General features: G+C 41.6%; 2 protein-coding genes across 3 annotated transcripts in view; both read left to right on the forward strand.

The window, feature by feature from the left end:
* Positions 1-2,487, forward strand: part of HECW2 (HECT, C2 and WW domain containing E3 ubiquitin protein ligase 2) — a 176,318-nt gene extending 173,831 nt beyond the window's left edge. The window contains exons 30-33 of the mRNA XM_055719209.1: positions 200-513; positions 781-900; positions 1,661-1,851; positions 2,382-2,487. The gene's annotated coding sequence lies outside the window, so the exon portion shown is untranslated. The remainder of the gene's footprint in view (positions 1-199; positions 514-780; positions 901-1,660; positions 1,852-2,381) is intronic.
* A 543-nt stretch (positions 2,488-3,030) lies between these two features.
* STK17B (serine/threonine kinase 17b) lies at positions 3,031-21,898 on the forward strand. 2 transcript variants are annotated; one of them, XM_055719213.1, is made up of 8 exons: positions 3,031-3,181; positions 5,486-5,641; positions 9,396-9,608; positions 13,900-14,044; positions 14,256-14,382; positions 15,280-15,328; positions 16,725-16,904; positions 18,965-21,898. In XM_055719213.1, the coding sequence occupies exons 2-8, from the start codon at positions 5,520-5,522 to the stop codon at positions 19,245-19,247; spliced, it is 1,119 nt and encodes a 372-aa protein (XP_055575188.1). In that variant the 5' UTR covers positions 3,031-3,181; positions 5,486-5,519; the 3' UTR covers positions 19,248-21,898. The 2 variants fall into 2 exon arrangements, with proteins under 2 accessions (XP_055575188.1, XP_055575189.1); XM_055719214.1 differs by lacking the exon at positions 3,031-3,181 and adding an exon at positions 4,801-4,823.
* Positions 21,899-23,219: the final 1,321 nt, after the last annotated feature.

Below are 23,219 nucleotides of genomic sequence, written 5' to 3' on the forward strand. Positions count from 1 at the left end.
GGGCCTGTGCAAAATATCGATCACCCTGTGCTCTGGATGTTTCGTGGGTTTGGTTGGCATTTGTTACCACAGAGGTTGCTTCAGCCAGCAGTGCTCTCAAATGTTTGAGGCATGGGTAATGTGTGTAGGGTGGTAGTTTGTGGCGGGGTGGGTGGGGGTGCGTGCGTGTGTGTGTGTGTTGCTCCTTTTACCCCCACAGAATGAGAGAAACAACATTCAGTGTCAGTAAGCACAGGAGTATCCCCCCGAAGACGGGCAGCGTCACACTGTGATCTGAGACGCGCTGCATGGCACGTTTTCCAGTTAGCCTACCGCTCTGCGGGGTGCTCTGGCACGCCAGCTCCATGCTCTTCCACCAAGCAAACAGCGGCGGACGCTTTGCACAGCAACGATCAGGCATTGCACAGACAGATTTGCTCTTGCTTCTTGAAGGCTGCAGTAGTAGGGGCAACGTGTAGAAGATGTGGCTCTTTCCCCATGACTTTTGAACTGCCAGAGGCTGAAGATGCTCAGGTAAGGCTTTGTTTTGCATGTGTTGTTGCATTACTTAGGCACGTGCTGCCCTGTGGAATGGCTGTGACACAGAGGCTTAACAGCTTGGTGGAGCTATTTGTGCCTCTTGTTTTTTGAGGCCTTCTTTGGTGGTACAGAATGGGGGTCTTGCCTTCTCCATGTCTTGTCAAAGAAGTCACTGCAAACGAATTGGAGAAGGCAGCGCAGACACTCTCAGCTTCCATCTGTGAGGCTCTTAATGTTCCGTGCTTGTCCCAAACCCCCCAGGTGACGCAGCTCCCTGCTGAGAAGGGTCGTTGCTGTCTGTCCGGTCCAAACTACATCAACCCCACTGCATGTTTGTGTTGACATTGGCGCTTCTTGAGGGAACTGAGCTTCTGCCACAAGGTTAGCTTCCTAAAACACCTGTGGGTCTGATCAATGTGAGCTGTACGGCACAGCTTTGCCAAATGGATAACTGATCAAGAAGAAATGGTTCTTTTCTTGAAGGCCTCTGAAGACTGTAAAAAGCCAGCTCTGTAATGGATAAGTAACTAAGGAAAGTGAGAGAAGTCACCAAGGATGGGAGGGATGAAGCTAACGCCTTTGGGTTAATTAAAAAACAGCAATTAATGACCAGTTGTATGCATCAATAATAAGCATTGTTCATGATCCTGCACTGCTGTGACCTTCAGCCTACCATTCCCCCTTCTCCACCCTTTGTTTGTCATTCTCGGTGGTGGTGTATCTAAGTAAAATTCCAAAGTCCTCAGGGCGGAGTCCTGCCAATTATACCCTTCTCTGAGTGCCATACATGTTTCTATGGCATTATATAAACAGACAACCTAGACTACAATAACATGCGTGTCATGAAGCTTTTTTAGTATTCATTTGGTTTTCAGAACTTAAAGGGAAAGCAGAGCAAACCCTGGCCTTGAAAAGGATGGGTAAAACACACAAGCAGCTAAGGAGGCAAACATAAGCACTGTCATTTACTTCTTGGCACCCCGTGCTATAATAACCTAAAACATCTTAATTGTAGTCGTCATTTAATTTTACTCCTGTGGATCATTCGGTATGTTCGGAATGCTGCTTGCTTTTCATACTGCACAAAGAATGCCTCTGAACAAAACTGATCTTTTCTACATGTCGTATTTTTATTTGGCAGATGTATTAGAAGTCGTGTTGTCATGAGGAAAGGGCATGGTGTGGACCTCTGCAGAGACAGTGGAACTCTGCGGGAGAGAGTGAAGACTTTGGACTTTTTTTGTCAAAAATATCCACAGCTCAAAATACTGAAAGTCTAGATGGAAGGTCAAGCGAGCAGGACTTACGCTTGAAAAGCTTCTCATGTTCTTAGTAGGTGTATGTTATTGTGCCAGCTACGAGGCATAACGCGTTCCAAAGTCTTGAAGAGTACTTCCCGTTTTCTCAGACTGCGTATCTCACCTTCATTTATACTGCTCTAACTGATCTTACCGTAGGCGCTGCTGTGACAGTGTGACGTGGGTGCTGTACTCGCCATGCACATAGCAATTACCCATTGCACTGGCAGTGCCATGGCATAAACAAAATTAACCCAGTAGCTCTAATGGCACACTGCTCAAATTAAGTTTGTAACTCTTAAAATTCTTAGCTGCATTACTGTTAGTGCCTTTATGGCAAATCTATTATAAAACAGATGTTTGCAAATTTTTAGGGCAGCTGGTTGGATTGCTTCATGGAGGAAATAAATTTGACAAACAAATTGCAGCTATTTTAGAACTCTTTCTAATTTCAACTTATTTCTAAAGCATGCTTTAGGCTGTTTTATATCCTCGGAAAGGGTGTCTGAAACCACAACTTAAAGTCTTTTTTCTTTCTTTTTTCTTTTTCTCGGCTCCTTAAAGCAAGAGGCTCTGAAGACGCCGTTGCTGCAGAGGCTGAGACAAGAGGCTCTGTGCAGGGTCGGGCTGTGTAACCGCCATCAGGAGCTGGTGCTGTTCCACGGGATGTCGGTGAGCCCGGCCATCCCCGCCCCGTGCCCGGCCGCCCCGCGAGCCCTGCAGGCCTCGCAGCCCGCTGGCACGCACGGAGCCCCGCAGGCGAGCGGCCGTGCGGTGGGGTGGGTGCGGGGTGGCTGTGGGGCCGTGCCTGTGCCCCGGGGTGCCCGGGTTGGGCCCGCTCAGCGCCATCGTGTCCCGTCCCGTCCCCGGCCGCAGCGCGCCCCGCACCGCCGCGCCGTTGGGTTAAACACAGCTGCCGGTGCCCCTCGCCCCTGCGCGCCGTCAGGCGGCCCGACAAGATGGCTCCCCGGGCCCGCGGCCGGCGGCCAGGGCGCCTCCCGGCTCCCCAACCACCCGCCTCAGCGGGGCCGGGCCCGCGGGGGGAGGCGGGGGCGGAGCGGGGCGCGAGGGGGCCGGGCGGGCGGCACCTGCCGCCTCAGTCTGCTGCCGGGGGCGAGGCCGGCGGGGCGGGCGCGCGGCCCGCTCGGAGGGCGCTCCGGCCAATCGCCGCGCGGGCGGCCCGCCCAGCTGGGCGCTGATTGGCTCTTGGCGACGCAACCGGGCGGGCGCAGCCACATCTCCCGGGCTGAGCGTTGGCGGCGGCGGCTGTGCGGCGGTTGGCGGCGGCGCGGGGCGGCCTGCAGCGCGCGCGGGGCCGTCGCGGCGACCGTTGGCCCGTGAGGGGAGAGCGACGGCGGCGGGAGGTGCGTGTGCCCGGGCCGGGGGGGGCGGGGGAGCACGGGTGTCCGGGCCGGGGCCGGGGCCGGCGGGACGCTGGAGTCTCGCCCTGCCTGCCCCGGTCCGGGTCCGGGCGGGGCGCGTCTCCCCGCCGCGGGCAGCGCTGGTGGCGGCACCGCGCGGCGCGGGGGGTGCCCGTGAGGAGAGCCGGGGCGCAGCGCGGGGCTGGCGGCCCGTGCCGAGCGGGTGTCGGGGGCGCGGGTCTCTCGGGCCCCGCGGGCCGGGATGTGCGGGGCGCGGGGCCGCGCTCCCCCCCCCGCGGCGTGAGGCGGCCGCGGGAGCCCGGCGGGGCGGCAGGCGGGGGGATGCGCTGTCCGCCCCCCTGCACACCCGCCGCCGGGCCCTGCCCCGCACCGCCGGCCGGCTCCTCCCGCAAGCGGCTCAGCGCGGTGCTTTCCCTGCGGCGGGACCGGTTAGCGGGAGCTGTTACTTGCAAACTTCTGCGCGACTCTGCTGTCTGTCACTTGGGGCTTTTGGGGCAGCAGCGCGGGTATCGCTTCTGATTTTGGAAGTAGCTAATGCATTAGGATTTGTGCCTTTTTTCACGGCTAATTGGATTTGAACTTGGTTTGCGTGCTCCTCAGCAGGTTCTGTGCCTCGTTGTGGGTTGCCGTCTGCTGTCAGTGTGTGTTTTTCTTTATTCTTGATAATGCCAAGCTAAAACGAGGTGTGTCTTACCAGAGAAACAGAGCTAACTCAACATAAGACAAAAGTTCTCCTTAATAATTATTCTGTAAGATTAACGACATGAAATGAAAGTTTACGTAATAAATTTGATAGCTGTAAGCTCTGAATCGATTAGATTAGCTGTCTAACGTAAATTTTCTCATGCTGAAGCACTGCAGAAGCAAGATAATTTCAACTGTTAAGCTGTATTTAGGGAGTACAGCTCTATGGAAAGTCATGTAAAACTTCAGACATCTAGATCAGTTTCTTAAATGATAAACTGCCACCTAATTGGGAAAGAAGAATTGTGTGTTTGTTATGAATGAGACAATTCAAAGACTTGTATGTTAGATAGTATTTGACCCCTTGATAATCTTTATAGAAGCTATTTCAGGCTTATCAAATGCTGCTTTAAAGATATTCTTAAACTGAGTGGTTTGGTTGGGGTGTTTTTCCTTGTTTAAGTATGAATCATAATTTAAATCTAGAATAGTTCTAGTATGTTACACCAGCTGTTAATTCGAACAGTGTTTGATGGGTACTGGATTATATTTGAATCGTAACTAGTTTGAGTGCTCCCCCAGAGTTTCTGATGGTACATGTCTGTCATTTGAAAACTGAAAGTTTGTTTTTGTAAGTTTAACTGTATCTGAACTATTATTTGCCTTGCATTATTTTTTCTTTGATAATTAAGGTAAACCTACTCTTCTAACTTAAAATAAACCATCAATTAAGGTTTCTGTTACCCTTCAATAACCTCTTTTTTGCCTTGCCTTTGCATTTCACCTGAAGACATGCTTCAGGTCTGTAAGTGCGAGTGCCAAACCCCCAGTATTTCTACTGTTCGTTTTGGGGGATTTTGGTGGTGTTTTTTTTTTTTTTTTTTAGAAATAACGTGGATGGGTGCATCTTCACAATGTGCTGTTCTACTGGTTCATTAAGGTAATTGAATCAGGTTTGCTACATCATTTGGTTCTAAATGATCTGAACTTGCAAAGAGGATGTTACCCATTCATGCTGCTTTTTGATAATTAATTTAGTGTTAAAGTGAAACTTAGATGAGCTACGAGTGAGTTTAGTAAGAAATGTGAATTTTCCCACTGGAAAAAAAAATACTTTTTTTTTTCCTGTGGTTGGCTATTCCTGCTGTGTTGCAGACAACAAACAGGAAGGAGTTTTGGTTAAGTTCCCCAGGGATACCAGTTAAAAGTGTAGACATGTGAATTGCTTGAACTTACCCAGAGCCCACAGAAGAGTTAAAGCTTATTTTTAGAAAGCTAAAAAAAGAAAAGTACATATCATTAATAGTAAAACCCAGCATTTTTATTGCTACTGAAGCTTGTCCCTAGTATTTTATGGGTATGCTGCAGGAGACAGACACACCAATTTATCTGAAATGTTACAACTTTTTTTTTTTTTTAATTTTAAGTTTTCTAAGCCTGTCTTGATTAGTGTTCGGTTCTTATTTTTGCAGTAATTTAGTGTGTTGTTTTCAGGTCATTACTGAACAAACTTAAGGCTATTCTAGTCTGATAGACCTGAACTCTAATATTCTGTGCTGTCATTATGGAATTTCAAAACTCTTAATTGTTTTGCTTTGACAGGTGACTGGTAGAAGAGAGAGACCTGTTCCTGACTATGTCGAGGAGAAAGTTGGAGAATAAAAGCCTTTCTGGCTTGTTAGCCACATCTCTGCAGACACAAATCAAGACAGACAATTTCCATAATTTTTATATGCTTGAATCAAAAGAGCTGGGAAGGTAAGATTTTTCCCATTTATTTTAGCAAGAGGAATTTCTGCTGTAAGAGAATTCATTGTGCAATGACGGGCTTTTTCTGGCAAACTTTCATGGTAGTAGATGGGGGGATGAAATATGCCTCTGTCCTTGCCTGCCCCTTTCTTGGCGGTATCTGACAGGTTCTCCAGGGACCAGGAAAAGGTACAGTGAGGCTTAAGTTGCCAGCCTTTTTCATGTCAGAGGGGTTTAGCTTGTTTTCATAGGCATGTAGATCTGGGATTATGTTCCTTTTCTTCCATTTCCCCTGTCTAGTCACACATCACATTCCAGGTACATAAACTAAAGAAGAGATGACATAGGGTAGTACTGCACAACAAAGAATGGGCATTTTGAATTGGTGGTTCTGGTTGGTTGGTTAAGTTTTTTTGAAGTCCAGAAAACTTTTTCTATTCCTCCTCCCACCCTCAAACATTTAGTCTATCAAACAACCTGCTGTTTCAGAGCAGTTTTTCAGCCTGCTTCCCTTGCTCATGTTTGCAACGGTAAAATAGGAAATAAAACAAAAGAACAAAAAGCGCTTGGTATTTACGATACTGTTTCAGACATCAGAGTTAATGCTTTTTTGAAAGCGCTGGGTTGATTCATACCTTGAAGATACTCAGTGGATTGGGTGTAGAGCCATGCAACTGTAATGCCACTGTGGTTGTTTCCAGGCTCTTTGAACAGAGGAGGCATGGGCCAGTCCCGCTGCTTCTGTGCCATGCTGCTGTGCTACATAGCCATCTTTTGCCCTGGAACTTGTTTTGTCAGCCAAGATGCTCTTCCACATGTGATTCTGTGTGCTTTTCAGCCTTGATCGTTCTCCTGGGGTTGTTCTTTTCCTAGCATGTGTTTTATCTGGTACGCTTTCATAAAGGCACACCTTGCAGCCAGTAATTTTCCTGTTTTGTTACCCTTTTGTCAGCTCTAGTTTTAAATTCTAGGCTCTATAGAAGCAGTTTATATGCACCATCCTCTAGAACTCCAGTATTCTTAAAATGTTTGATTTCAGATTATATATACCTGTGGGATGATGTCTAAAGCAAACAAAAATACAGATTTTGTGTCAATTCCAGCACATAGTCTGTAATATTTTTCTGTGTGTGCTAAACCAGACATAACAAAGTGCCAACATGCCAAGAAACACAGAGTAACATGTTTTCCAAACACACTTTTGACTTCTCCTGGCCTAACAGTGTGTATTTATTATTTTTGTTTGTTTGAAGTGTTTACAACACTTCCTAAGTAATGTAAAATCCACCTTTCTTTGTAGCATCACTAAAAGATTTAATATGCTTTTATTTTCACTTGCAATTTTCTTCTTCCTCTTCAGGTTACTTAGTCAATGGTTCTTTTGTTCTCTGCTTAAGCTTCCCAGGCCCTGCTTCTTCCTCCCACACCTTATCTTTTAGGTCCTTTGGTATTTAAGCCACTGACTCACGAAGCAGGCAGGTTCTGTTTAGTGGGTTAGGTAGTTCTGTCCCCAGCGTGTGGATGGTATGGCTTCTTTTGAAGTAGTTGAATTTCTGTGGTCTATATCTTGGGATATGAAGACAACTTGAAATTGGGTTTTATCTCATAAAACTGGGCTGTGAAGTGTGATGGCTAAACAGTTGCCTTGCAGGCAACAAGGAGTGGGAAGCACTTTGCTTCAGTGCAGCACTTCAGATCTGAGTGGTTTTGCATTTCTGGGGGAATTCCATGCTCTACAACCATTTTTTTTAATCTTGATAATTTTGTCTTAATTGGTGCACTACAAATACAGTATAAACAAGTGGAAATTCTTGTATCATCAGTCTGGAGATACCGCTGACCCCTCAAAGCTGTTATACCCACACCAACTTGAAGGAAGATGTGCAAAAACTATTGGGGAACATCTTTCTGTTCTCATGAAACTCAACCAGTTCCCCTTTTTTTAACTTCAGAGAAACTTTTGTGGTTGACAGGGTGATGTGACGTTAAATGAGAATGTAAGCTGTGGGGGAGTACCTTGAACTCTCGTATGTGATGAAATTCAGCTCAATAACTTAATGCTCTACAACAATAAGCTGGTTTAACAACTCGGAAAGGTCTTGGCCATTTCAGGCCTACAAATAGTTCCTAAAATGAAGAGTGTGCGTGTATCAGACTACAAATAACTTTCACCTCTTTAAATTTTTCTTTTGAGTTTTTGTACCCTTACATTTCTAAATCTAGTGTTTTAAGAAAAGGATAGAGAAATCCTGCAACTAATTGATGTTGAGATAAATGATGACAGAGAAGCTGTTCTGTTGAATATACTTCTAGATAAGTGATAGTAGTATGATTAAAGGTCAGCTTTACGTGTTTATTTTAGTCAATTTGTACAAACTATTTAACACTTACTTGCAAATGGAAATCTGATTTTTCATGAGATTCCTATACTCTTTGATTAAATACTGAAGTCTAGATTTATTTATTTTTTTTTTTCCAAAAAAGCTTCAGACATTTTTTTTAGAGATCTTCCTTTGAGGCACTGGGGGTTTTTGCACCAGAAGAAAGGCAAAGCCTACAGGGCAACATAGTCCTTCCTACTAAGGAAGCTAATTTAGTTGAAAAAGCGCAGCTCAGCTGAGCTTCTTCATTAAATTTGTTCTTAGTATGCAGTGGTAACAAAAAACATGCATGGAAAGGCACTTTTTTAAAGGCATTAGTATAGATCTGGTTCTTTGTACACAGTTTTATAACTGTTTTTAGAACTTTACACAATTTTTTTTAGCCCATAAAGTGTTTTTTTTTTTTTAAAGTAATGTTTCTTGTATCATTTGAAAACACATTACAAGTATGCAACTAGACATTTCTGGGAATGCAAAACTGGTTGTTATAAAACTTTGTTTTTTCAGGAGTTTATAACTTGGCTTAAAAAACTGCCCTTTTTTTCCCCCCTAATTTTATAAAAGGTCAGCTTGGTGTTCTGACTACAGTATGTGGTTTTCTTTTAAAAACATTTCCTTGCCAAAACACATTTTTGTTTCCATACCTAAACAGTTGGCTAGGAAATAAAGCAGCATGCTCTATCTAACTGTAATAGAGAAGAGAATGCTAAGTAGTGGGTGGGTTTTCTCTTAAGATTTTTCTAAGCATTTTGCAGATACCTGGGTGTTTTTCGTAGCAGTACTATGTGATTTGTAGAGGGATGTTCTCTTTTTGACTCTAAAATTTTCTGCACTGAAGACTTTCCTCCCCCCCCCCCCCCCAGCATACAAACATGCTTTATTTTCCATGTTCATTCTCTGCATTTCACAGAGGTTTGCTTTGTTTATTACCGTATCCTGTAGGTGCTGTAATGTGGTTGAGTTGTTTTAATACAGCATTGCCAACTGGAACAAAGCCCTCAGCAGCCTGGTAGGATCTCACAGCTGGGCCTGCTTTAAGCAGAAGTTTTTGCTAGAGACCTCCAGAAGTCCCTTCCAACCTGGGTTACTCCAGCACTGTGTGACCCTACCGTGAGACTGTCAGTGTCACCTGATGCACTAGTTTAATGCTTAGCTAGCCTGTATGAAAGGAATTGTACTGGGTCTCGCCAAAGCTTCATCTAGCTTAATGTCCTTGTTCCTACAGTGGCCGAAAGTCATTGTTCAGGGAGTAGGCCAAACATGGCATTCCCCTAATTATTTTTTTTTTAGTTTCCAATTATTTGTCATGCCTTTTTATTTCTAATGTCAATTGATTTACTTTTTATGTCTTAGGTTTTAATGTTTTCCCATTTATTTTGTAGGGGAAGATGTGCTGTGGTTAGAAAATGTATAGCTAAATCCACAGGCCAAGAGTATGCAGCTAAATTTTTAAAGAAAAGAAGAAGAGGTCAAGACTGCAAAGCAGAGATTCTTCATGAAATCGCCGTACTTGAATTAATGAAATCTAATCCTCGCATAGTTAATCTTCATGAAGTCTATGAAACAGCAAATGAAATCATCTTAGTGTTGGAATAGTGAGTATGCCTTCATCAGATGTTCCACATTTGTAGTTACAAATCTGTCAAGATACTAATTTCTTGCAGGAGTTGCTTGAACACCCAGAAGAATTACAACAGTGAGCTATATACATATGCTAATATTTCATTATGATATACTTTATAAGCTCATAGGGACTTTTGAATCAGTTGCTGTTAATTTGAATCTGTTGTTTTGTACGTGTGTTCTACTGCATCCAGAGCTGATGAGTTATGTCAAACAATATGGAATAAGGCATTAAACAAAATACCAAAACCTACAGTAGTTCTATACTCAAAATTTTAAAAATGGACTGAAAGTTGTGGTTTTTTAAATACTATAAAAAAAAAAGGTCGTCTTTCTTTTTATTGCGTAACTTCTGTGGACAATTTCATGCAATTTCAAACTGAATTTTTTTTTCCTTTTAAGTACTATCTCAGGAAGGTAATCTTGATAAAACTTGCCTGTTTGAGCAATTTATTTCTCCTGTTAGTTCAATTTTTGTAAAAAAGCTCTGATCAATTTTCAGGTCAGTCCAACCTAATATAAAACCTGAATACAAACTCTAGGGTGCAATTTCTTTGTTTTATTAGTATTTTAAGTGGGGTTTTTTTCTTAATCTTTTGTGCAAGCTGACTGGAGAGAATGTTCTTGAATTCCATAGAAAGTGCATAGTGCTTTGATGCATCTTAAATCATACCATAAAAAAATATAATAGCATGGATACTAAGAACACAGGTTTTGGAGAAGCTGAGCACATCCATGTTCTGTGAACTTCAGTCACTGCTTGATGCTTATTGGTGACTGAGAACCTGCAATTCTGTTGCAGATTCTGAGCTTCGAAATTGAGTGGTTTTGTTTTAGAACTGTTTGGGTTTTGGAGCTGTTTCCTCCAAAATTCCCTAATCTTTTTAGATGTCCTTGTGGCTTCTCTTTGCTTGGAAAACAAGTCTAACTTGCGAATTTAATTTGAAATATCTTATCATATTTGCTGTATAGGTACATGGTTGTTTGGAGTGTAAGGGAAGTTCCTCTCTAGGATTTTAGCTTCATGTACAAAGTATTTGAGGAGCTATTAAGAGTGATCTGCATACCCCATAATTTCCTTCAGATTTTCCAAAGAATGTAGCTGATTATCTTTAAAAATGCTTTTTTTTCATGGAACTAGATGATACCTAGCATACTATTTGTTGTTCTGAGAAGGCTAAAATGATAATGATGTAGAAGTAAAGACAAAATGACAAGTGTTGAACTATTTATCAAGAACAAGTGCAAGTTCACATAAAAGCCATACTGATTTTCTTGCTTCTTGTTCAACTCGGCTGTCTTGATTATTAAAGCTCTGTAATGAAACAACTTCCTTATACTACTTTGGTGTTGATGGTCTGCTTTGCAGTAGTGTTCCAGAGTGGTGCAGTAAGTGTTCCTAGTTCTACTGGGATAAGTACAGGGCTGATTCTGCTTGTAAATTATGTCCTTCTGTAGCAGAAAACACGAATTTTTTTTTTGGTTTTTGCTTGTTTCTCATTATCAGAACTCTGAAGCAGCATTTTAAAAGAATTGTAAGAAATTAGTCTCTTACTCATAAAATAGGTCACAAGCCTCTTCAGTTTAGCTGTATTTTTGCTCCTATATATAGTCCTTGCTGCTGGATTGTATTGGTGGGGTTCTTTGGAAGATGCAGAAATAAGAGTCAGTTTGTATAAGCACACATTTTCTCAATGAAGGAGAGAAATGGATGCTAGTTCCTAATAAGGGGCATCTTTGTAGAAAGAATTACTGAAGATGTGAATACTCCAAAAGCCCCACAATGGAGATTGTTATTCTTCTAATCTGATGGTCAAAGGTAATTGGAGGAATCCGGTTAGAGAGAAACCAGGCAGCTGTGCTTGCTTGCTTCATGGCTGTACCAGGCAGCTGAACTAATTTTCAAATCTCTCTAGTTCTGTTCATGGAAGAACTGAGCGAGGCCCCACAGTGTCAGACCGAAGGTCTGTCTAACCTGCTGCCCTTTCCAGCAGTGCTGTAGGGAGATGCGATTTGGGAAGAACTAAGGAGTGTATGATCCTGTCCACTTTTTGCTGTGCATTCTCTTTGCGCTGCCCCAGCACCCAGAGGTATTGCACTGAGGATACCTCTCTGCCTCTTCCTTTTTAGTATCTGTCAATCTGTTTTGCCCTTCTTTGAACCTCATGATACCATCTGCTTCAGTGGTAAGAAATTCTGGATGTTTGTTACCTACTGTGTGAAGAAATACTTTCTTTTGTCAATTTTAAACTAATTGGCTAGTTTCATCCGGTGCCTCCTAGTTCTCATATTGTGAGACTCCAGTGGATAATAGTTCTTTGTTCATCTCTGAACCAGCTTTAGTGTTTTTGTAAGCCTCATTCATGGACTTGCCCCCAGTCTTCTTTCCAGAATGAAGAGTTGGTGTTGCTGGTTTCTTCTTGTAAAGCAGCTGTCTTACTTGCCTGTCTCTGTGTCTTCACTAATCTTACATCCTTCTTGAAGATATGGAAACCAGAAGTACATGCTGAGGTTTTATACTGAGTGTCACTTTGCTGCTCTGGGTTCCCAGGAGCCCTCCTGATGGTAGCCATGTGTGTTGGCTTTTGTTTTGGTTGCTCTGCACACTGGTCCGATTATTTCGGAGAACTGTCAATTAAAATTGCCTGAACAGTACCTGCCAGTTCAAAGTCTGGCTTTGTGTAGGATTCTGTTTGGTTATTTTTCTGAAGATACCTTACATTTATGTATGCTACAGGCCATCTGGTGCTCTTTTACTTGCTTTCTCTTCTGCTTGTTAATGTCTTCCTTGAACTGGGGAGCCGAAACCAGGATGCTGTGGTCTAGTGCACTGGGGAGTCGCTTGCCTCAGCCTACGGCTGTGCTGCTCTTACTACCGCCCAAGGTGCTGCTGACTGTCTTTGTGTGTTCAGCTCACTGTGAGGACCTCCGAATCCTTTTCAGCAGAGCTCTTCACCTCTACCCATCTGGGTGTCCACCCATTCAGAGCATGGTGTCCTAACTTGGCTACAAGAATACTGTGGGAGACAGTGTTGAAAACCTTGATAAAGTAAATGACATCCAGTGCTCTTCCCTCATCTATGCTTTGTCGTTTGTCGTAAAGGCAACTAGGGGAGGCATTACCAGACCTTGCATAGCTCCAGCAGTTAGTGGCTGTGTTTATCCACGGAGTTTATAGACTCCATTATTTTACTAATGATGAAATTCAGGCTTACTTATCTGTGTTTTGAGGTAGCCCTTTGTCCTTAAGATAAAGAAACCTCAGGCGTTTAGAGCAGGCTGAATAATGATTTCAAAACCAGCACAAAAGGAAACAGCTGACACTGCAGTGAGGTATAGAAGTATAACTGATAAACCATATGCAACGTGGTTATTTCCATGCTTCCTTTATGCTGTAGGGTTTTCTGTAAACAAGCGGCCTATTTCTGAGGAAGACACACTTGAGATGCTGTATGAAATCTTGAAGCTTATCAGTCTCATTTCTGTTGTTAGTGTGGATGTGGTAGGTTTCAAAGTGACAGAGCAGAGTCCTTGTGTTTCTGAATATTCTGTGTCTAGTAGATTTCTGGAAGATACTGCTCACTAACTGATTAGGCAGCTGTATATTTAATGAGCAGCGGTGTGCCAGATTTTCTTCCTGGTACCTCTCTGATTCTTAGTCTTCTGTCAGTGGCAGGATCTAGAGTGACAATTAAGGAGTTTCCTGCCACTCCAGAAATATTTTTCAGCAGCTTTTAACTGTTCACTGCATTGTGTTTCTTGTATTTACACCACAGCCACACCGTGTAAAAAAATGATGGCTTTTACTGCCAAAATTCAGATAAAAGGAATACTTCTGGCCTTTCTTGCTTTGAATTATTTATGGAACTAGTCTAACGGAAGAAATTTGAAGTTGACTTGAAGAGAAAGGCTTCTTTTGTTAGGGAATGATGGTAGAACTCATCTTCCTGAAGGCATCTTCACACTTACTTACAGGAAAGCATGCTTGAGGCTACTAAAGCATTATGAGGTTTTCAGCCACAAAGGTCTGTTTCACTGTCTCAACTGCTGTTGCTGGGTATGAGGAAAGAAAAAGCATAATCAGATTTATTTTTTCTTTTTCCTTTTCTAAGTGCTTATGTGATGTGTCTTGGTATAAGTGTCTGGTTTCTTAAAAAGGAAGAAAAAAAGTAGTAACGTAAATGGGTACTATATATAAAATTTTTCCTCATTTAAGCTTGAAAATGCAAACTTAATACTTAAATGTTCTTGAATGTGTTTCAGTGCTGCTGGAGGAGAAATATTTGACTTGTGTGTCCCTGATCTGGATGACAGAATTGGTGAAAGGGATATTGTAAGACTTATAAGACAAATACTTGAAGGACTTCGTTGCTTGCATGAAAACAATATTGTTCATCTTGATTTAAAGGTGAGGCTGCAGCAAACTTTTTATTTTAGTACTTTATCTTCAATTTAATATTATGATAATCAGTCATTTGTTAAATACATTACAAAGATGAGTGTGTTAGAGATTAAATAATGGTTAAAAAAATTAGCAACAAACTGAAATGTCATTTAGTACATTGGGGTTTTTTTGCTGCTTGTATTATTATACTAATTGAGAATTAAATCTTTTCTAGCCTCAAAATATTCTGCTGAGCAGCATCAATCCTCTTGGTGATGTAAAAATTGTAGATTTTGGTATGTCTCGGAAGCTTGAGAATTCTAGTGAACTGCGGCAGATCATGGGAACAACAGAGTATCTAGGTATGGAAGAGTTGCTTCACAATTTCTGATGTGTGGCTTTGAAAAAACAGAAACAGTTCATTTAATGTGCTTATCAACTTAGCATTCATTACTGGAGAAAGGCCAGCGGCAGGATAAGGCAACATGTTTTGAGCTCTTTGGTTGTTCTTGAGTAGTCAACAAATACTTGCACCAAAAATATCCCAAATTGTATCACTAAGTGCACCTCTTGATTCCACACTGTGATGCGGACTGTTAAATCAACAATAAATTTTGTCTGTTAAATTTTTTGATTGGAGTTGAAACGCAGTGCTAGCATGCTTAAAGATAAGTTCTTTGAATTAGTAGTGCCATTTAGCGTGGTGATTTAATGAGATTAAAATACTCTTTGGAAAGGGAAAGGCTTCCATTAGCACTTGGCCCTCTCTGAGAGGCAGGTTTACTTAAAATTGAGTGCAGGCAAAACATTAAGAGCACTTCAGTCTGTAGTGAATAACTTGCTATCTAGCATACACTAACAACCACTACAATTGGCTTGGTCAGCTGGCTTTGCAGTGTTAATACACTGAAGGCTTTATGCATTCCCCTTAAAAAGCTATATACCGTAAAAATGTCTTCAAAGAATATTTATGTTGCATGTGTCTGATTAGAAAATCTATTGGGGCTTGGATAGAGTAGACACTAGGCCAGATTGATTCACACTAAAATGGCACTATGAGGCATCACTGGGTCTAACCAAACAGAAATAACTTTTCCACCCTTCTAGCTTGAAAATAAAAAAACTTGATGGTTGAAGCTGCATGTTTAGTGTCATAATAATAGTTGGCAAAAAACTACTGAAAATTTAGTGTATGATTCAAGGCTACTTGAATAATATATCTATTAAAGGGGTTTTCTTCTCATCATCTCTTTCTCTAGCTCCAGAAATCTTGAACTACGATCCTATTACCACAGCTACAGATATGTGGTAGGTTGTATATGTCAATTCATTTTATTGAAGTAGGCATGACCACTTAACAATCTAGGGGCCAGATCCAGACTCTGATGTGGTTTTATCTGGCTTCCAAGAATGCCTTTCTCTTGGTGAGCTGACCAGAAGAGGAGAGTTGGGATGGGAAGGAGCCCTCAGGATACTCGGGGCTTACAGGAATTCTGTATATGGGCCCGTTGCATACCTAGTAGGGAACGCAGGCAGCTTCCGAGCATGCCAGAGTGTAGGTATTTGTTATAAGGGAGCAAGAGCAATGACTGGATAGCATACTCTAGGTATTAGTTACTCTTGGATGACATGCTTCAGGTATTAACTACTTTGGACACTCTTTCCTCCCCACTTCTGTATCATTAAATAATTTGATTATACAGATGGTAAGAAGTATTTTAGCTTTCTACCTCTTACCTTTAGAGCAGTATCTGCAGAACAAGTCATAAAAAGAGACAAGTATCTTAAACTGATCCACAACTCTTAAGTATACCCTTGTAGCCTATTTTCATGAGCTATGTTAGTGTAAAGGCTAGCTTTGAGATTTTTTTCTTAAAAACATAAAATATTCATATGCTTCTCTTGAGCACCTAAATAATTAAAATTCAGTTTTAAAAGTTGCTATGATCTAATTATTCCGTTGAAATTCTGAACTTACAATAGCAAATAAATCTGTTGGTGAATGTTTTTTAACCGCTTACTATTTGCCTGGTTTTGTGGGAAGACATAAAACCAGACTACTGGTGCTCTACTCGGAATGACAAACAGAGCAGCTGCGTGTGTCCACACTGTAATGACTACCAAAGTTTGATCTATCAGATCACAAAACAATTTTTATTATGCATCAAGAAATTATCTAGGATTTACAATAAATCACGTGATGTGTGGTACTCATGTTCTTGGTGAAAAACATCTCAGCGAGAGGATATTGTAATGCAACTTGGATGCCGATTGTACAGAAAGGCTGACTAAATCTCAGTCTTTGATACTTCATCTGGAATTGTAGTGAAAGATGGGGTTTTATTTACGTGAGATTTAGAAAGTTTTATCTTTTTGCAGTTCTCTTATCCAGAATTGCCATATGGCCAAGAGTGGCCTGTGTAAAAGTGATTATAGTTCCTTTTCTGAACAATTTCAATGAGAAGAAAAGGGTATATTAAAAGTAAGCAATTTTCAGAAATCCCTTCATTGAGGTATATGCATAGCTTTCCTTGTGTGTGCATGTGCATATATGCGTGAATCACATAAATCTGAGATGTCACATGTGATGTTTCTAATTCTCGGTGTGGAGAACATCAGGAAGTTTGATCTGCGTCCCAATAAATATGGGGGGGGGTGTTGTTTAGATATTCTAGCAGGATTATACATTGTGTTCTTACCTCAGGAATATAGGTGTAATTTCATACATGCTGCTGACGCAAGAATCGCCGTTTGTGGGAGCTGATAATCAAGAAACTTACCTTAATATATCTCAAGTTAACGTGGATTATTCAGAAGAAACATTTTCATCGGTTTCACAGCCTGCCAAAGACTTCGTTCAAAAACTTCTCATAAAAAATCCAGAGTAAGTGACAAACTCCTCAGTGCAAGAATCTGGTCTTCTGTGTTTGTGGAGCACCTAGAAAAAGTTAATTTGGGAGCTTAATACTGCTGATATGATCAGACGTTTCACAATGCATTGGCATGATCAGCTAGATACTTAAAAGTGTTTATGCTTTTCCATAATGCATAAAAAGGATCTTTGGTTTGCTGTCTGGCTGTGATTGCAGTCAGCCTTCTGCTTTGAGTGTTCTATTTTGCATTTCTTTATATTTTCATTCAGAGGACAGATTATTAACAAATCTGCTGACATGTTACAGAAAGGTCACGTTCATGTCTACAACTTGACCTTTTATTGCACAATTTGGAGAGATAAAATGCAGTCTTTTTGGTGCAGTGCTTTTTTCTTTTCTGATATACCTTCAATGTATCTTTCTACTTTAATACATTTTATATAAAAACTTGGCAATGTTCTGACTGAGTATGTGTTCTTCAGAAACACAGAGTGTTTTGCCATGTTCAGTCTTTTAAAAGAAGTTCTCAATCAAAAGCACAAACTTCTTTTTGTTTGTAAGGCACACTTCCATAACTTTTCATTCTTTGGCAGTTCAGACTTGAATTAAGGCCTTTCAGAGCAGCTGAACTTTGAAAAGATAGTCTCTGAGAGTGGGAGAGTTAGAGACATTAACTATGTCTGTGCTTGCTGGATAGCATTAAAACTGTATATTTTTTAACTGTTGCACCAGCAAATGCAGTAAACAAAACAAAACAAAAAAAAAACCCCAAAAAACCCAACAAAACACAACAACAACAAAAAACCTCAAAAAACTCCACCACCCTGAAAGGTACATACGGGGCAATAATATTTAGTAGAGTCAGTTAGTCGTGGTTACTAGGCTCGGTGGGGTGTTACCAATTACAGAGCTAGGTATTGTCATTCGTGGTGAGGCAGTAGCCCCTGTCTCCTTCGGAGAGCCCGCAGCAAGCTGGAGCGACCCTCTTCGTTGGCTGAGAGAGAGACTCCTGATCGGAGGGGACAGTGGGAGGCGATACCTGTAGAGTGCCTACTTTGACGAAATAATAGGCTCCATATAAATTCATGTCTGGACAGTCCTTTCTATTTTAGTATCTCACACAGAGGGTTTGTCAAGATCTGGAATAATTCACAAAAACCGTAGTGTCACGAGAGAAGCAGTTCTGAAGAGCCTGCTTTGATGCCTGTTGGTGTAGACCTGCGGGATGTTTGACATGCTATCACTGTTAATACTGTGCTTGCTTTTTTGCTTCTGGGCATTGTGGAGTCTTCATCGTATCCTCAATAGCCTTTTTATTTTATTTTTCTCATTCCAGTTTTTGATGACTATACCCTCTTGAATCTTAAGAGGAAAAATCTGTCCTCAGATAGTCAACCCTGTAAAGTTACAGTTCTCTGACCAAAAAATACTTAGGTGTTGCAGTAGAGTTAAGGACAGGTAGTGTGCTCTATCGCATTTGCAGGAAGTTCTATGGACCTTAATGCAGAACATGATGAAAACTGTAGTAGCACTATACTAGGTTATCCAAAGGAACGATTTTCTAAGGTTGTGGTTTGTTTGGTAGTAACTATGTTCCAGAAGGGTTTACACCAGAATTGCAAGAGTAAAACCCTGCAAAATGTCAGGTAGAGCTGATGACATAATGTTGTTTAGCCCTCCTTGAGAACCTGACGGTGCATTAGCCTCCCTATTTGCAATGGCCTGTATAAAACATAGGACTGCAAAAGCATGTGGACATTTGTATGTACAATGTTGGAGGTGTTCCGAGGGACTGTGGGTATTTGCTGATTAATAGCTTACCAGTTCTGACATCCAGCTGTAGGAGAAACTGTCAATTAAAATTTAGATGCATGTTGCCAATACTTAACCTTGACTGTGGTAGGATCTGATGTGTTTTGTAGCAGCCTTGGTAGTGGTGGGGGAACAGCAATACTAACTCTTTAGCGTCAATTCTGCTTAAGATTTCTTAGCATGTGTCAGAGCTATTTTGATTATGGTTTTAGTATTTCTGAAATTAACCTAAGCAACTTTACCCCTTTCTCTTTTGAAGGGAAAGACCCACAGCGGAGGCCTGTCTTTCTCATTTGTGGTTGCAGCAAGGGGAGTTCACACTCTTGTGTAGCCCTGAAGAAACTTGTTGCTCTTCTCTGCTGCCAGGACATGCAACAAAATGCTTAGAAGAGCGGAGTGTAAAATCCAGTTCTAATGGTACCTGTAGCAACAAGGAAGACAAAGAAAATATTCCAGAGGACAGCAGCATGGTCTCCAAACGTTTCCGTTTTGATGATTCGTTGCAGTATCCCCAAGACTTCATGACAGACTTCGTATGTTGATCTGTAATATAGACTTTTTTGTAAAAATGAATTTAGCATAATCTATTCCAGTGGTGAATATAAGATTATGGCTTGCCAGTTCATGCAGCATTGGCATACTGGAAATGCACTTTGATTCTTTTATGTTGGTGCCTCCTTTTCTGTCCATTGCGGGCAATGGATTTAACTCCTGAAAAATTTGGGTTGTTGCACCAATAAAATGAATTATTTTTTTTAAGAAGATATAATTAAATATTTTTGCACTTTTCAAGTTTCAGTCCAAAAGTGATGCCAGATTGAACAAACTAAAACCTGAAAATGAGTTTGTTCAAGCTCAAGTTTTGCCAGTGGTTAAATACATGTACACTTTTATAACTAGCCTTAATAAGAAATTGGTCTAAGCAGGGAAACCGAATCTATCTGTCCTACTGGGCTTATTTGTGATCACTCTCATCCCTTTAAATGGAAGCTAATGTTGGTATGTCTTGGGATTATGATACATCTGTTGGGGCCACGTGGAAAATTACTTCCTCTCTAGGATTGTTCGTAGTTAATGAAACATTTCTGCCTTACTGATCTGGTCTGCTCAGCAATTATAATACATACTCTGCGTTTTTGCTGTGTTGGATCTCTGCAGTGCTTGAATAGACAGCAGGTAGACTGTCATTCCTTGTGCTAGTGATCCTTTGATTCTTATCAGTAAGTTGTATTTGAAGAGGATGAAGGTCCCACGCTGATGGGAACATTTGATAAACTTGTTAGTTTGCTTTCATAAAACCTCTGAAATAGTGCTGTCTACCTGTATTGACCTGTTCTTCATCTTAAGAAAAAACACAACACAACACCACACCAAAAAAAAAAAACCCCAAACAGAAAGCCTCTTTAGAGTTAAAAGTAGTAACTGAATAAACTGAAAATAACCATTTTTGCCAGTGAAGCTGCAATTAAAAGCTTTTCATTATGCCCTCTAATGTAGAAATGCAGTGCATCTTTCTGTCAATTGTTGTTATGCATAATAACTTAGCTTTGTGCCCACTCTGAGAAATGGACTGCAGTGTGTTAGTTTTTAAAGACAAACTACCTAATAACTGTTTTAAGCCTTTCAATTTTGTTTGTTTAGTGGGTTTGTTATTTTTTCAAGTTACATCCCTTCCACTTCCTGTTTCTAAGCTCTGAGGAAAAAATGCCTATGTCAGTTTTTGACTTAGAGCAAATACCAGTCATGCCTTAACAGCCTGAAACTGATACTGACAAGATAAAATCCTGATCGTAACACTGAGGTTGGAAGCCTTTTTGTGTAGGGAATGTATTAAAGCTCTGGCAAATATTTTGAAAGTAAATGGCACTTTAAGATACTTTTGGGGTTTTCCACTCCTCAGAGCTTAGACTAAATTGTCTTTCGTTTGTTTTGTATAATAAAATACAACAATCTGATAATCATTCCCAAGTGTGCCTGTGGACTTGTCAATAGCTAGGCAGATGGAGGTTTTGGAACAACCTATGGTTGAGAGGTGAACAGGGAATGGTAAAAGGTTGTATTTTACCTTTCTTCACGCAAGGAAGGAATAAGGTTTTTTTACAAATAGATTTCAATATAGTATCACCATAATGTGTGGGGGTTTAGGACTGTTTTTATTGTGGGTGACACTCAAGTCAACAAGTGAAAGGCCGACTGAGGTGTAAGGCGTGTGAGACTATCTTACAGCTTATGTTTGTTGGAAGTAGTAAGGACTTAATCCCATGTGAAATGAAGTAATGGATATATTTAGCACATATGAAGCTCAGATGCTGAAGTATAAGTGAACCACACTGAGTCTTCTCTATGTAATCTCATGTTGCTTTTTTCAGTGGGACTGATAATATATATAATTATAAATTACTTCACTGGAGGCAGTTGTTGGATTGTGTTCAGGTACTTTATACCCTTACTTTTCAAAGTCCTTGGCTTTTCCCAGTTGAAGTCATACCTAACCTTTTGGTTTTTTCCACCAGCATGGAGTCCAGTTTGAACCGGGTAAACTAAAAAACACAAACAATTTTGTATGCACTCAGAAGTTAAAGTCCACTTAAAGGAGAAAATGTTGAAAAGCTGTGACATAGAAAGGTAGAAAACGATGTTTATAAAATTGTTACATTTTTAAATTCTGCAAAAATATTACCGAACTGAAATGACAACTGGGAAGCTTGTGAAAGTCTTCATACGTGAGTATTCTACTTTTAACATCTGGAAAATAAAGCTGAAAGCATATGCCAGCACTTTATGACAAAGTTGTTATTCCTTAAGATTTTTATCATGATATCTGATGTTTACATTTCTTACTACTTCTGGGGCTAACTTAAATAAGAAAATTGGTATTACGTGAGAAACTTAAGTTTTGAAGACTTTATTTGTACTTTATGTAAACTTAAAATATACCTTGAATCAGGTTTTCTTCGGATCAGTGAGCTTGATTTATTTAAAAATATTATTGTGCACGCATAACTTCAACTGAATGTAAATACATACATTGTAGACAATTGTTAGCCTGTCTTGCTTCCTGCCATATTCCTGGGAATTAAAAAGTTTAAATGAGTGATGAGTAACATTTTAAGATGACTGAAGTCATATTTCTATGTAGCTCATGACCTTTTTATATTAAAAAAAAAGTAATAAACTTTGCCTTTTTTCAAAACTTCTGTGTTTTCATTTCTTTGCAGAATCAGAGAATGGTTGAGGGTGGAAGGGACCTCTGGAAGACATGTTGTCCAGCCCCCCCAGCTCAGGCAGGGCCACCTAGACCTTGTTGGCCAGGACCGTGTCCAGATGGCTTTTGAGTATCTCCAAGGAAGGGGACTCCACCTTTCTGGGAAACCTGTTCATTGCTCAGTCATCCTCACAGTAAAAAAAGTATTTCCTTATGTTCAGACAACCTCCTGTGTTTCAGTTTGTGCCCATTCTCTCCTCTCCTGTCATGGGCACCATTGACAAGAGCCCGGCTCCATCTTCTTTGCACCCTCCCTTCAGATATTTATGTATGTTGATAAGATCCAGCCTGAACTTTCTCTTCTCCAGGCAAACAGTCCCAGCTGCCTCAGCCTTTCCTCCTAGCAGGGATGGTCCAGTCCCTTAATCACCCTGTATGTCCACATGCCTTATGTACTGAGAAGCCCAGAGCAGGACTGGGTCTTCCTGTGCTTAGCAGAAGGGAAGGGCCAGCTCCAGCTCCTCACCTTTGTGGTGAGGGTGTGCTGCTGGCTCATGTGCAACCTGGTGTCTGCCAGGAGCCCAGGGCCTTTCCTGCAAAGGTGTTTTCCAGCTGGGTGGCCCCAGCATGTACCGGTGTATGGGACTGACCCTCCACAGGTGCAGAGCTTTGAGGTTCCTGTCAGCCCATCTCTCTGGCCTGCAGAGGTCCCCGTGGATGGCAGCACGACCCTCCAGTGTATCAGCTGCTCCCCCCCAGTTTGGTCATCTGCAGCTTTGCTGAGCGTATGCTCTGCCCCATCATCTGGATCGTTAATGAAGATGTTAAACAGGATTGGAGCCAGTACTGACCCCTGGGGGTCAGAGTTACTGACCTCTAACTAGACTGTTCCACTGGTGGCTGCCCCTGGCGCCTTGCTGGTCAGCCACCTCCCAGTTCACCTCTCTCCCGGCCACCTCCCAGTTCACCTCTCTCTGCTCATCCTGCCCACACATCAGCAGGTTGTCTATGAGGACCTTACGGGAGGCAGCATCACAGGCCTTGTCAAAGTCCGTGTTGGCAACGGCTACGGCTCTCCCCTCATTTCACCACAGAAGCTAATGGAGTTGCTCAAGTGTAGCTTCCCCTTGGTGTATCCATGCTGACGACTACGGATGCATGAGCCTATTGACTAACTTCTTGAAACTTTTATATGTGCCTGCGTTTTATCCATAAAAAGTTTGTCTTCCTGTATGTACTGGTCTAGTTAAGTCTTGCAGTATTTACTAAGGTGATAACCTTTTATGTTAAATTCTAATGGCCCTTGCTG

This window comes from Falco cherrug, chromosome 8 (assembly GCF_023634085.1).
Source record: "Falco cherrug isolate bFalChe1 chromosome 8, bFalChe1.pri, whole genome shotgun sequence".
NCBI classification, from domain to species: domain Eukaryota; kingdom Metazoa; phylum Chordata; class Aves; order Falconiformes; family Falconidae; genus Falco; species Falco cherrug.

Coding starts and splice junctions, on each gene's coding strand:
- STK17B (XM_055719213.1), top strand. CDS start 5,520: ATGTCGAGGAGAAAGTTGGAGAATAAAAGCCTTTCTGGCTTGTTAGCC. Junction 14,045..14,255: donor TTGTTCATCTTGATTTAAAG/GTGAGGCTGCAG, acceptor AATCTTTTCTAG/CCTCAAAATATTCTGCTGAG. Junction 16,905..18,964: donor CTTCTCATAAAAAATCCAGA/GTAAGTGACAAA, acceptor TCTCTTTTGAAG/GGAAAGACCCACAGCGGAGG.